The sequence below is a fragment of the Canis aureus genome, chromosome 36 (genome assembly GCF_053574225.1).
Source record: "Canis aureus isolate CA01 chromosome 36, VMU_Caureus_v.1.0, whole genome shotgun sequence".
NCBI lineage: Eukaryota > Metazoa > Chordata > Mammalia > Carnivora > Canidae > Canis > Canis aureus.
Window position 1 is genome coordinate 1,918,921 of NC_135646.1, and position 15,164 is coordinate 1,934,084.

Here is a 15,164-nt window from a genome sequence, read left to right on the forward strand (position 1 = left end):
TGGCTCGGGGGGCGGGGCCAGGCAGTCAGGTGCCTGGGAGGGGCGGTCCCTCCAGCCCCGCCCACGGCTTCGCGGCCCTGGGGAGTCGGCCCCGCGGTGCGCCCCGCCCCTCCCGCCGGGCAGTCCCAGTCGGTGCGCCCCGGGCCGGTCGCGGCCTAGCCCTCGTGCCAGCCACATGTTTCCCGGCGACCAGATTCGGAGCAACATCTTGCACCAGGCTGCCGCGATCGCTCTGCGCATGTTCCAATTCCGGGGCTGGTGCAAGCCACCGAGTTTAGAGTGAGAGGTGGCGGTCAGACCGCCCTGCAGCTTGGCCGCTGGACTCCACTGACCTCCACTGCAGCTACACCTTCCCCGCGCCCCTCCCGCCCGCAGGATGACCCGGAGCCCGAGCCGGAGCCGGCTGGGGACTGAGGGCTTGTCCTGGAAACTGCAGTCGTGCTGAAGAATCAGAGAGAACGCGTATTCTTCGGGGGGTGGGGGGGGGGGACGTGTTTGTTTATTTAAATTAAAAAATAGTGTGAAAATTACAAACTGTTAAATACAGAAGACAACTTTATACAACTTAATAGAATAAGAAGGAAGTATATACATCATGTTTTTTTTTTTTTAACAGGCGCAGATAGACTTGCACCAAACCTCAGGATTAAGCAATGGAAAATGTGACAACGCACAAGTCCGTCGCAGTAAAGCTTCAGAATTCAAGTGATTCCAGGCAAGGGGCCAAACTGAACTTGGCTTCTTTCACCCCCAACAGCCCCCTTTGGAGTAAATCCACACTCTGAATTTTAAAGTGAAGGAGGGCCCTTTCCCCCCCAAACATGAATGTCCTCTAGCACTATGTTAGGGCAAACTGATAAACCAGCTCCTCTACTGTTAACCCTTTCATGGGAACAGTAGTCACTGCTATCTTCAATCAAAGGAGAGTATGTTTTAGAAATTTTTTGTTTTTTTTGTTTTTTTTTTTTTGTTTTTACTAGAATTCAATTTGACCTTTTGGTGTGTTTCTCTTCCTGCTTGCCTTGAAGGGCCTAACCAGTCTGCCACAAAGCTACTGACCGCAGGAATACACTGAGACGTTAGCAAGCATTCCTGAACACTTTCTGTTAGGTTTCTGGTTTCTCAGCTGAAGTCTTAACATTCTACTACCCAGGGAACTTTGCAGAGTAAAATGCAGTGTCTGCCTCCCTGGTTCACTGCTGGGAAAATGACAGCACGAACAGGGTGGTGATTCGCCCGAAATTTCCCAGTTACATGTGTTCTGAGTCTCCAACTGCTCCTTTAAATAAGCAGATCCGTTCTCAGACTAACTGGCCAAGTGGGAAATATTTTCTCCAAGCTTCCTCACACCAGGCCATACAGGATTTATCACAGAGTCTTAAAATCCAAAGACATCCTCCCAGCCCCCTGGGGATCTAGATTCAGGAGTCTCATGAAGGCAGTAAGCCTCTTGATGACATGCCCAGGACCACACAGCAAATCAGCTCAGGATCAGAAAACAGAACCCAGACCCCAGCCTCTGCCTGAGTCTACCCTTCCAGGTCTGCCCTACGTGACGGAATGCCATACTGTGAAGGCCCACGTTGTGTCAGCTCCCAGCTCAGAAAAACCAGGCTGGGAAAAAAGCAGCAGCAGAGCTAAGGGCTTAGCCTCCTTCAAGTGCACCATCACCCCTTCTAGAAAGATCAGGAAAAGTCCCCTGTACAGCTCTTCAGAGTACAGATTCGATTCTGGGGAAGCTCTTCCAACCGAGAGAAAACGTCACGCCAGCAAGCGATGCTGGATGGTCTGAGGTCAGAGCTCAAGGTCACAGGTTAGACAAAGGGTGGAAATAGCAGATTCTCTTTTATAATCCCAGCCAATGGTAACAGGTTTGAAAGTGGCTTTTTCTTACAGTATGGAAATGAACCAGGTTTGGATCTCCAGCTTTCTGCCATCAAAAGTCCTCCATCAGACATCCCCCTCCAACCCAAAAGACCTCCAAAAAGAAGCTCTGTAACCCGCTGTGAACGAATGCCACAGGTACACCATAGAGGTACTTACAGCCCATCAGATCTAGAACAAAGCTCTAGGCAAATTAGCAAATCAAAACTAGTCCCTCAGCACGTCCTAGGCATCGGGCAGCCCCGGGAGCGGGCAGTTACCCAGGGCATCCAGCGAGAAAACAACAGCAAGCACGGCGACCTGCCGAATTCAGAACTGGAACCCCGAGCCCCAGACCCCAAAGTCAAGGTGCACACCGCACGTCTTCGGGCTTTTCAGTGGCAGGTGTGCACCACTGGCCGCGTGCCCTCCTGGCTGCAGACTCCCCCACCACCCCGTGCAGGGGCTCGCCAAAGGTCTCTTTAGAGTGGCAGCTGCGCTGCAAAAGTGAAACCAGACACGAAAAGTGTCCTTCCTCTCTCTAAGGCTGCTGGCAGATGGGGCCGCCTCCGGAGGCCCTGGGGGTGCTAGGAATTCTGGTGGATGTTCTCTGAGGACCCCTCGCTGCTTTCGTTGAGGAGCGTCTCTGAAGTCTCCCCCAGCTCGTCATCCGCCCCCTCCTCCTGGATGGTGAGGTGCACATCTGGGGAGGAGGACTCGGAGCTCACGCTGTCTCCCTCCATGGAGCAGAGGGTGCAGGACAGGGCAGGTGCCACGCTCTCCTGCAGCATGTTCAGCATCATGGGCACCTGCACGGACCTCAGGCCCGACACCATGGGCAGCGGCTTCATGGCCTCCCCCCAGAGCCTCTCCTCGTCTTTGTATAGCAGCAGGAGGCTGGACTTCTTCTCCCGCCTCTTGGATTTCATATAGCCCAGCATGATTCCGATCAAGAAAATGCCGTAGAAGGACATGACAACCAGAACGTAGAAGTACTCGTTGCCATTGCCGCTTTCACTGCCGGGCACGTGGGACACCAGGTGGCTGCTGGGGGCCGCGGTGCTGGGGTGCGTGCTGTTCAGAGGCTCCATCTTTAGCATTGAAGCGCCGCGCACTCAGCCGGGGTCTGGGGAGAGACCTGCAGGTTAGACTCCCACGGGCTGGCCGGGCGGGAAGGAGGCCGGCCCGAGGTTTGTGGGATTGCAGTATCCAGAAAGCTGAGCGCTGCACGGAGGAATCGTGGGAAGGAGGCCCACGAAACAGCGAACGGGGTTAGCCCTGAGGGGCCAGAGTGGATGGGGCAGGGGGGCGGCAGCGGGGAGGCAGGGAGGGCTCGGGGAAATGGGCTGAGGCATACGCGGCCTCACATCTGCGCTTCCTAAAGTGAGCACAGCACGTAGAAAGCATTGCCTTCATAGTCATAAAAGCTAAAGGGAAAAATCAGTCCAAGACAAGGGAGCACAGAGACAACCGAAACCCCTTTTTTAGTCCCTGGGCAACTTTTTCTAACTGAGCAGGAAGCAGCGAAAGCTTGCATGCTGCTTCTCAAACGTAAACCTAGTTTTAATTCAAAACTGCGTTTCCTGAGAGCAGAGAAAGGGAAGGAAAACCTCATCTACTAAGTGCACGAAACAGCCTCCTCTCAAAGGGCTCTGCGGCGAGGGCGCGTTGCTAACTTACCGAAGGCTGGCAGATTGTTCCACAAGGTCCGGAGCTGCTAGATGGCCAAGTCCAAGAGCGTCCTTCCTCCCCGCGGGGCTCAGCGCTCTGACAAGTCTGCTGCTGCAGTTGGGATATATAGTCAAGAAATGCATCGTCACGTGTTCCGGGAGGAAGATTTACAACAGAGGTTGGTCGTGGCAGAGTGAACAGTGAACTCAAGGCGCTGCAGTTCAACTCACTGAACTTCGCAGCTGTGCAAAGAAAAAGACTGGGGAGCGGGGATGGCTCCTCACGCCTCAGCCCCGAGCCAGAGTTTCCAGGTGGCCCTGAAAATGAGTGGAAAGAGGAGAAAAGAATGTGCCCGGTTGGAACCGTTCTCGCAAAGTCCGCTCTCGTTGAAAATTAGTTTGTGCTTCAAGTCCCTCTTGGGGAATAACCAGGATGCCTTCTGCAGGTTTTCAGAGACAGTCAAATACCATCATCTGGCTAAAAGACAGTTGGAAACAAGGACAGGATTTCCTGTCAAGAAACTAGGGCTTACGTTTCAGTTCTTCCATTGACGATGCAAATGTCATAAATCCTTCCTGAACCTTCCCGCGCTCAGACGCCTCCTTGCTAAGGGGTTGGTGTGAGAGCCTCGGCGCGGAGCATTATAGGAACTGCGTGAGCCTTTGCATCCCTGTCAGCCTAATCACCCTAAGATTTAAGGCCACCTGCTGCACGATAACCTTTTTTTAAAACACGGAGAGGTTCGTCCTGTCTTCTGCATCAAGGTCATGCATTTATTTCTCATCATTAAAATACCCCTTCCAGATTCTAGTGCATAGCCTGCGTGAAGCCAGGTGGGTCACGGCGCAGGCCGCCGTGGGCAGGATTTGCCGCCGCTCCCCTCCAGCTGCGCATCCCTCTGCCGTCTCTGGCGGGTCCTGGCGGGGGGAGCAGCTGGTGACCTGCTGAGTACAGTTCAGCCTTTTAAAACCTGCGTAGCCCTTGTGTCAAAACGGTCGCTGTGATCAAAATCGGAAAAGGAACGGAAGACTTTGATGTCGGTCCATCCGCTCCCCGGGATGCTCACTCTCAGAGGTTATTGTTCTAAGTTAAAGTAAACCAGGAGGGATCCTCCGCTCCCAGGGGTCTGTGGCCTGTGAGTTGCAGCCAGACTGTCTCGGGGCATGGACTCTAGAGAAGACACTTCTCGTGGTTCTGCTGTTGTCAGACTGACGCTGAGGGCAAGCACGGCAACATCCGTGTTCCCACCTGGGGTCACATCGTCCACACACGGGCGCGTTCCCGGCCTGACGCTCGGGCTCGGGTCCACCTGAGGGAACAGCAGGCTAACGAGCACACGATGCTGCTTTCTCCGCTGGTCTACTCACCTTATGGTTTAGGCTGTGTTCGCCCGTAAGTCCCCACCTGGCTCCAACGTATAACCCCTGACCATTCCAACCCCAAGGTCATCCATACATGGGGCCTTTGCTCACGCCACTCAAGACATCCTCACTGTGGCGTCAATACTTGGAAGCTCCGCAGCTACCTTGGCTAAGGCAGATTTGGCCTTTTCAGCTTGGCATGGAGTCCCAGCAGCAGAGACACCGAGCAGGCATCCAGCAGAGCTTCATCCAGGCTCTTCCCTCCCTAATGCCTGTATTTATCCTAGGTTCCTGATCAGCTGCACCCGCAGTGGTTGGTCAGGGTCATCAGAACAAGCAATACCCATAAGACACACATGTCTGTTGATGGTGGGTCCCAGTATCGTAGATTATGGAGCTTGGGACATACGAGATTAGTAATCACCCATCAGTGGCCAAACACTGGAAACTGGAAACTTTGAGGAGGCAGAGAAGAGATGGAAAAAAAATGGATAGCTGGTTGAAGGAGCAAGGAAACATGAAGCCTGGTGCCAGGAAGCCAGAGGCCAAAGTTTCAAAGAAGAGAAATCCCCAAAATCAAGCCAATAGTCCCAAAACAGTAAAACCAATGAAAGACAAATGAATCTAGAATGAAGTCCAGAAGACAAAGCCATTCAGAGACATAGGAAGAGCAAAATCGTTTACAGGCATAAGGGAGGGAAGAGCCTGGATGAAGCTCTGCTGGATGCCTGCTTGGTGTCTCTGCTGCTGGGACTCCATGCTCACCGATGCATAGATGTTTCTCCTACACTTAGATGAAATGACGCACAGCACTTAGCACCATTTCTGACAGAATGTGTGCACTCTGTGCTTTTTGGGGTCATCTTTGAGAGTGTCTGGTTGCTAACAAGAGCTTTTAGGTGGCTTCCGGACGCCCGTGTGCCTGACTCCAGATTTTTTATTGTTGCTCTTTTCTTTCCCACCAAGAATATGATCTAAGATGTGCGGCTTGCCATCTCATTACACACAGCTCAATCTTCTCTCCAGCTCTCACCCCTAATGGTACGACAAGAATTATGGCAGTGGATAATGGCATACATAGTAGGGAAGGAAGGAAAAGCCTCTAAAAGGTGCATTTTATCAGAGAGAGGTTAGGGACTCACAGGAATTATTAATTATAACTACTCCGTGCCACAGTTTCAAAAGACAGCAATATTAGAGAAGTAAATCCATTCTCCAAATATTTAATCCTAGTCTGTGACTTGCATTTCCATTTTCTTTTTTTTTTTTTTTAAAGATTTTATTTATTTATTTGACAGAGAGACAGAGAGAGAGAACAAGTAGAAGGAGAGGATGAAGCAGCCTCTCCACTGAGCAGGGAGCCTGATGCAGGGCTATGTCACAGGACCTTGGGGTCATGACCTGAACCAAAGGCAGACGCTTAGCCGACTGAGCCACCCAGGTGCCCACCATTTCCATTTTTTAAGTGTCTTTTGAAGAGCAAAACTTTATTCCTACTGATGGAAACCAATTCATCTATGCTTTTTTGTATCATAAATTTTTGTCTAACCCAAGGTCAAAAAAATTTTCTCCTATAAATTTTATAGCTTTAGCTCCTACACTTAGGTCTGTGATTCATGTCAAATTAATTTTTATATGTAATGCAAGGTATGGATCAAGATTCATTTTCTTTTTGCATATGGTTGTCCAGTTGCTCCAGCATCATTTATTGAAAAGACTATCCTTTGCCCATTGAGTTGTTTTGAAACTTTGGTCAAAAATCAACTGACAATATATGTGTAGGTCAATTTCTGAGCTCTTTATTCTGTTCTTTTCATTTATCTTTGCACCAATGCCATGCTGTTTTGATAAATCTATTCTGAATTGGCATTTTAAATGAATCTAAGATTTCTGCCGCCCACACTTAACTAAGCGTCTTTTGTCAATCGAGCATTTGGTAAAGGTTTTGCTTACTTCAACCCTGTGAGGTAAGAATTACCATAAGCCTTCCGTAGATGAGGACACAGAAGGTCAGAGAGGCTAAGCAAATTGCCCAAGGCCATGCCAGTAGTAATAGACTTGGGATTTGAACCCAAGTCTCTATAATTTCAGAACCCATTCTCTTTTCCTTACCCTTTGCCTCACTCCAAGGGAATCAGGAAAAAGACAGAAAAAGTAGAAAATAGAAGATGAGTATTTTTCCAACTTTTTTTGAGCCTTCATAAAACTTTCTTTTAAAAAGAATTCCTGGGTGGCTCAGTTGGTTAAGTGTCTGTCTTCGGTTCCTGTCATGGTTTCAGGTCCTGGATGTGCACTCAGCAGGGAGTCTGCTTCTCCCTCTGCTCCTCCCCCTGCTCCTGCACGCGCTCTCGCTCTCGCTCTCGCTCTTGCTCTTGTTCTCACTCTCAAATAAATAAATAAAATCTTCTAGAAAATAAATAAAGAGTGAATTCCTACATGGCCAGACATAAATACAAGTGTGCATTTACAAATTGACTCCAGCACAAATGCAAATGGGCAACTGCAAATTGTTTATTCTGAATTCGAGCTATCAAAAACTTCAGAGGCTACACCAGCCTTAGTATGTTTTAGAAGTTATCAATGAAATGGTCATGTTTTTATCCCATCTTCATCTTGTACATAGTAAAACAGTTTCCCTTTTGTTGATATTTATAGCTGATTTCTGGTCTTGTTTTGACTTTTTCCCCCTACACGATCCTGACCCACAACCTTCTCCAGAGCTTTGAGTATTTTAGCTTCCTGGTAACGTCATTTTCACCAAATGACCCTGGCCACACATCTCTGAAATTATGTTAACAGCTTCTGTGACTAAACAAAGTCGGGGCTGGGATAAGAGCGCGGTGCTGAGTCTCATCAGATTAAATGTAAGCCTGGAGTCCAGAGAACTGACCCGGCTCGGCCTCCCCCGTGCTACGTGACTGGCTAAATTACATCATTTCTCTGTGTTGCTGTGTTAGCCCCTCAGGCATGTCAAGACTAGGATAATTAATTGTCTCCAGATACTCAGAAATGTCCCATAATCCACGAGGATAGCCATCTTCAGAGCAGACAGTAAGGAATAGAGCAGAACAAGATGTGGGATAAGCAGGCTGCGGTACTCGCAGAATATTGCAAAATACAACTCTCGGCGTCCACCCCTGATTTTGCTGTTCCCAGAAACCCTTTCTGAAAAGTTGTGTCTGGGAACTCTTGCTGTGGTCATCCCTTGCAATGCCTTGAGTCACCTTCCCTAGACACATACTTCGTAGCATTCCTGGCACTGGGAGTGAACCCAGGCTCAGTGAGGCCTCCAGACCCTCCGAGAGCACCGGCCGTGTCTCAGGGTGATGTGGCTGTCGGCAGGGCATCATCACCCACAAGAGAATCGGGCGCAAAAACTCAGAACTCTTGAAATTAGAGAATGCCTGGTAAAATTGTCATTCTCTTGCCCTTATTATTTATTCGAACTCTTCTTTGCCCGACACTTATTTAGCAAATACCTGAGCAGCGGCTGAACTGTCTCAGGAACTGCTATAAACACTTTCCAAATTTTGTCTTATTTCATCTGCATAAAAATCCTGTGAGATAGGCCCTATGATCAGCCTATCACGTGGATAAGGAAACTGAGGCGCAGAGTGGTTGGAGGAGCCTGCCCCGGATCACGTGGCCAGCACCTGGCAGAGCTGGCATGGGAACCCAGAGCTGAGGCTCTGAGCGCAGAGTCTTTGGGTCCAACCACCACACCACAAGGCCTGTTCTAGTTCCTGAGCGTCCCAGGCTCCGCACGATGCCCTGAAACTGTACAAGGTGAGAAGAGAGAAAGCGTCTCGGTGTCTCCTGCAGCCTGTAAACTGTGGGACACAGAGGACTGGGGTCATACCCACCCCTGGAAAAATCTGAAGGGTGAGCCACTGTGTCCAGCTCTGGCTCTGGAGAAAGGCTTCCGAGTGAGGAAAGCTCACAGTCTCAGAGGGTTTGTCAGGAGGAAGAGATGGAGTGTGTGTGACAGCCCAGACACGGGCCACACGGAGGGAGCCCGCAGACCCGGGCGCAGGCTAGTGCCCGCCCAAGATGGCGGCCCAACGGCTGAGGGAAGGGGTCCCTTCCCCACATCCAAAGACAGTGCCTGGAATGGAGGCAGAGCCCACGGCCCTGCCCACCAATGCCTTTCAGTCTTCCCAAGACCCGAGGGAAGGGAGCACTCAGGGAGAGGCAATGACAGAAGCGCTGACTGTAAATGAACTTGAGAAGTTCGGGCCATCATGTGGGAATGAACGTCTTTTAATTACTGAACTGAGTCTGCCTGGGGAGACCACAGCAGCCAGAGGGTTTTTTGTGTTGTTTTGTTTTGTTGTTTTTTGTTTTTTTGTTACCTAAGAAGGACCAGAAAGGTCGTGGGATCTGCTCCCAGGCTTCCACCCTGGGGCAGGGGGAGGAATTGGCCCCAGAGAATGAGTCTGAAGAAGTAACGAGACTCCTCGTAAGGGTTGCCTTGTGATGACACCCTGCGAGCCCTGCCTGTTTATCAGGAAATTACATGTGCAGAACACTGGCCACAGTGCCCGGAACCAGCAAGTGGCCACTTATCATAAAAATTAAACAACGTTAGAAAAACACAAAAGGACAATATTTGGGGAGCCCCATAGCATCATCTGTCTTAAATTCAAGTTGAGGAACTGTAAGTGATTGTTAACTCTTTCATTCTGAGCAGCGAGAGTAGAATAATAGCAGGAATGTGCTGAGGACTCTTCACAACTTTCTTATTTGTTTTTCACAAGCCCAAGGAGGGCTGTTCGGAGCAGAATTGTAGAGAAAGGGGTCTGAGAAGGCGAGTAACTCGTCCTGCTCCCACAGCAGGACATAGCAGACCTGCGACGGGCCATCCTGCCTCCCACTGAAACCACGCCAGACACGTACTCCATTTCTGGGACGCACACTGCTCAGCCGTTGTTGGTCACTTCCTCTGGCCCCAGCTAATCAAGGGGTCAGGAGTGACTCCAGAACACCATGGAAAAAGAGTGCTCGTGAAGGGCTCCGGCAAATCCAGTTGAGGAGGGCAAAGCTGACAGTCTTTTGAAAAAAGCCTTTGAAGCCCTTAAAAGATTTTCCAAAACCCTCTCAGTAACAGATTATATAATACAGGGCCCAAAAAAAGCTAAGAGATGGACTATAGTTAATAATACAGTATCACATCCTTGAAAGTTGTTGAGAGTAGATCCTGAGCATTTTGACCACAAATAAGAAAAGCAGACTATGTTCACTATGTGAGGTGACGGATATGTTAATTATCTTGCCCTTGGTAGTCACTCTACCATGTGTATGTGTATCAGATGATCACATGGTGTGCTTTAAATATATACAATTATATACGCCAATTATTCCATAATAAAGTTAAAAAGAAAAAAAAACCTAAAAGACAGAAGTGGAATCTAAGTCATAGGACTGCCAAAGCCAACAGGCCATAAGAGTCTATCTTGCCACTGCCAAGGCTGTGCACACAGTCAGAGTCAGCCCAGGGACGCTAGAGAATGGGCAGCTCATCAAGTATGGCTCACCTATTGAGATCGTGTAGGCAGGATTTGCCTATAGGATCACAGCTGGAACCCAAAGAGACCAACGCCAGCCTTCACTCAGGGTAGCAATTGCAAAGAGTGGCATCCTGCTTCCCATAAGAGACAAAGGATTGAAGGCCTGGGTGTAGGAATGATGAGTTTGATGCCCAGGGCCTTGCTGAGAGAGCCAGGCTTTCCTTCTGAACTCAAGAAATGATTCATTCCTGCACACAAGCAAGAAAGGAGTGTCGGAAATGTTGATTCATGCCCAATAGGGATCATGAGGAAAGGAGAATGCACCCCTGTCCTGCCCCGGGGGTGAGGGTGGAGAGGTGGGGAGGGGGTCCTGGGAAGTGAGAAAGTCACACAATAATTTGGCCATTGACCATCAGTTGAGTAGATTCAGAGCTTGGTGTCTTGGATTAATATTTCCAGAAGTTTCAATCAAACCCCGTCACAATCCTGGCCCCATGCTCCACTGTGCATAACCTAAATAAGTGACATATTCATTTGGCCTATATCTCTTTATTATATGTCCTGCAACCTAAACCAACAGATATCTCATAAAATTAAAAGATCAATACAACAACAAAGACAGTTGATTATAAAGAAGTTGAAATAAAAACTGGCATTGGACAACAACGGCTGGCATTGGGGTTTTGTCAGATCCTAGCTTCCTGCATAAATAATATTAGCTTTCTCTTTGAAGGGGACCAAACCTTTGTCTACAATGAATCACACTCCTCCCAATAGCTCAGACACGGGGCTGTGATTCCCTCATGCTGGATACCCCATCGCGCTGTTCCAGCCTCCAGCGATCACCTAGTGGGAGAGCAGTCAGGCTCAGCCCCAGTACGACCATGTGACATAGGTGCAAACCATGGAAAGCCAGGCCCTAAGTCTCCTTGGCAAGGACCTCTTTTTTTTCCCCAAAGAATAAAAAAACCTGAGGCTCATTTAACAGTAAATACCCTATTGCTTTTGCTTTTATTGCTCATTAGATTTGTTCATAGAAGTTGGAAAGGCAAATTGTATCCCTTCCATCGGTCTAGGAAAAGGTTGGTTAAGTTATCCAAGCCATCCAGGCATAAGAAGAAAACTGATGATCCCATAGCAGTGAGGAATGGGTGGGGAAGCAGAGGGATTAAAAACATAGGTTCTAGAATCAGGTGCCTGTGCTCACGTCCCAGCTTCTGCGGCTCACCAGCTATGTGGTCCCAGACTCTGTTTGACCTTCTATGCCGTGATGAAGGTTGTTGTACGGACTAAATGACATCGTACATAGACTTTGCACACTGGCTAGCAACTACTAAGCACCGCACAAGTTAGATGTCAATGACTAGTCCTTACCACGGCCAGGCAATGTTCCTAACATTTTTTTTAATTGAGATATAATCGCCACACCATAAAAGTCACCATTTTCAAGCGTACAGTTCAGGGGCACCCGGGTGGCTCTGTCAGTGAAGCGTCTGCCCTCGACTCAGGTGATGATCCTAGGGTCCTGGGGTCAAGCCCCATGTCAGGTACTCCACTCAGCGGGGAGCTTGCTTCTGCCTGCCCCTCTGCTTGCTTGTGTTCTCTTTTTCTCTCCCTCTCTGTCAAATAAATAAACAAAATTTTTTAAAAAATAAAGTGTACAACTCAGTGGTTTTTAATTTATTCACACTGTAGAACCATCATCACTATCTAATTCCAGAACATTTTTATCATCTCCAAAATAAACCCCATACCCATTACCATCACCCGACTCCTCCCAACCAAGGGCCCTTTGGCTGCAGGGATTTGTCTACTCTCAACATTCCATAGAAATCACACAGGGGCACCTGGATGGCTCAGTTGGTTGAGGGTCTAACTCTTGATTTTGGCTCAAGTCATGATCTCAGGGTGGTGAGATCGAGCCCCACAGGGGGCTCCATACTGGCATGGAGTCTGCTTGGGATTCTCTCAGCCTTTCCCCTTACTCCTCCACCCTATATTCTCTCTCTCTCTCTCTCTCTCTCTCTAAAAAAAAGGAAAAGATAAAAAATAGAATCACACCGCAATACGTGGTCCTTTGTGGCTGGCTTCTTCCACTTGACACAATGTCTTCAAGGCTCATTCACGTTAAAACAGGTGTCAGCAGTTCATTCCTTTTAGGGCTGAATAATATTCCATGGTATGGATATGCCACATTTTGTGTATCCATTCATCAGATGGTGGATATTTATGTTGTTACTGCTTTATGGCTTTTATGAATAATGTTGCTGTGAATATTTACGTACAGGATTTTGTTCAAATGTATGTTTTCAAATCTCTTGGGTATAAACCTAGGAGTGAGGTTACTGGATCATACAGGAATTACATGCTTAACTTTTTGAAGAACTGCCCAACTGTTCTCCACAGACACTACACAATTCCTTCCCCGTCCTCTGGCCAAAACTCGTTATCTTTTTGTATTTGATCATAACTGTCCTAGTAGATGTAAAATAGTATCTCCGTGAGGTTTTAAATGTATTTCCCTGATGACTAAAGATGTCGAGCATCTTTTCACATGTGTAATGGTCATTGGCATATATTATTTGAGAAATGTTGTTCAAGTCTTTTGCTCTTTTATAAATTGGGTCATTTTTTTTATTGTTGCATTGTAAGAATTCGCTAATATATTCTAGATACTAACCCTTATCAGATATATGATTTACAAACATGTTCTCTAGTCTGTGACTTGCCTTTCCACGTTCTTGTTAGTGTTCTTTGATCCACCAAAGTTTTTACCTTTTATAAAGTTACATTAATCTCTTTTTTCTATTACTTCCTATGCTTTTGGTGTCCTATCTAAGCAATTGTTGCCTAGTCCAAGGTCACAAAGATTTATATCAGTTTCCTTCCAAAACTTTATAGTTTTGGCTGTGATATTGAGTTTCTTGATACACTTTGGGTTAATTAATTTATATGATGTGAGGTAGAGGTCCAAATACATTACTTTGCATGTGGAATTCCTTCCCCCATTGAATGGGCTTGGTACTCTTTTGGAAAGCCAATTGACCATAGACTTTTGGCTTTATTTGTGAGATCTCTATTCTATTCCATTAATCTATATGTCTAGCCTTATGCCAGTACCACATTATTTTGAATTCTATACCTTTGTACTAAATTCTGAGGTCAGAAAGTATGAGCCCTCCCACTTTCTTCTTTTTAAGATTTTTGGCTATTCTGGGGTTTTTGTAAGTTCATATAAATTTTAGAAACAGCTTGTCTATTTAAAAAAAAAAACGACGACAATTGGAATTGTGATAAGGACTATATTGACTCTGTAGATCTGTTCGGGGAATATTGACATTAATATCAAGGCTTCCAATCCATGAACACAGATGATTTTCCATCTATTTATTTAGAAATACTTGATTTCTTACAACAGCATTTTGTAGTTATCAGTGTACAAGACTTATACTTCGCCTGCTCAATTATTACTAAGTATTTCGTTCTTTTTGATGCAAGGGTAAAAGGAATTGCTTCTTTGATTTGATTTTCATATCGTTCATTGCTAGTCTATAGAAATACAATTGACTTTATATATTATTATATCCTGCAACCACGGTGAATTTGTCTATCAGCTCTAACAGTTTTTTTAGTAAATTCTTCAAAACTTTTTTTTTCTTTTTTTCAAAACTTTTTACATATAAGATCATGTCATCTGCAAATAAGAAAGCTTCACTTCTTCCAGTTCAGTCTTTGTTGCTTTTATTTCCTGTGCTTGTCTAAATGTTGTTTGTTTGTTTGCTTGCTTCTCTGGACTAATTCTGCACTATCTGTATTCTTTGTAATGTGTGGCCACTGAAATCTCTACTCATTTGTTTAGTGGTTGGCTAACAATCACACAGTGATTCATTTTACTTAACTTCTAGAACCAATAAATTTCCTAGTCTTTATTATGGGGTTCTGTGTGTATGTTGGGGCACATCTTCCACACTCAAGACAGGTGTGGAACTTGAGTTATAACTCAAGTTATAACTCTGTCTTAGCCCTCACTTCCCACTTGCTTCTTCAATATCAGCCACAAGTGACAATTTACAATCTATGCAGTGTACAACTCAGTTGTAAAGTACAACTCTTTCCTGAACATGCACATCCTCATGCATGTGTGTAACTCTAGATTCCCAAGAATATGTCGGAGCTTTTCAGAGCTTCTGTGAGAATCTCTTGCTTCAGGTGTTTTTTTTCTTTCAATTTTCATGTTTGTCTTCCTTGCAAGTTCGTTGGGAGTCCCAACCATTTTCCGCTGCTTCAGGTAATCACAAAGTTAATCCGTTGCTTCTAATTGTTCCCAATAAGTGCCTTGGTTTTCCTCAATAGACAAATTTGAGTTAAGCAAATAAAGACAACTTTGCAAGGAGTGCCTCCCAGAGAATAACTAGAAAGGTCAAATAATGGCAATTCTCTGAAAACAAGGCTTTAAAGGAGTTCCCATGCCATTCTGCTCCCTCTGGTGGCTGCCAGACTACTAGAGTTCAATCTAATTTCATTTTCAGGCTGTTAATTTTTCAGGTTACTGTAGAGCTGAAAGGGAGATTCGGAATAGGGTAACTTAAAACACCATAAAGCTTGTTGTTCTTACTGAAATTCAGTCATTTTTCCTGAATAAATACTCCCTCAATTGTGAGGAGCTTTGGTTAGCTTCCAGGGCTCTAGTATATGTGAGTTCCAACCATATTCATCAGTTTTCTTATTGCTTTTATGGAAGAGAGAATTTTCAGAGGTCTTT

The 15,164-nt window shown here is 46.6% G+C and overlaps 1 protein-coding gene across 1 annotated transcript; it reads right to left on the reverse strand.

Annotated features, from left to right (window-relative positions):
• Window positions 1–475: 475 nt before the first annotated feature.
• KCNE4 (potassium voltage-gated channel subfamily E regulatory subunit 4) lies at window positions 476–4,100 on the reverse strand. The gene is made up of 2 exons (XM_077884793.1): window positions 3,544–4,100; window positions 476–2,989 (listed from the first exon to the last, which is right to left on the reverse strand). The coding sequence occupies exon 2, from the start codon at window positions 2,961–2,963 to the stop codon at window positions 2,451–2,453; it is 513 nt and encodes a 170-aa protein (XP_077740919.1). The 5' UTR covers window positions 2,964–2,989; window positions 3,544–4,100; the 3' UTR covers window positions 476–2,450.
• Between the last annotated feature and the right edge of the window lie 11,064 nt (window positions 4,101–15,164).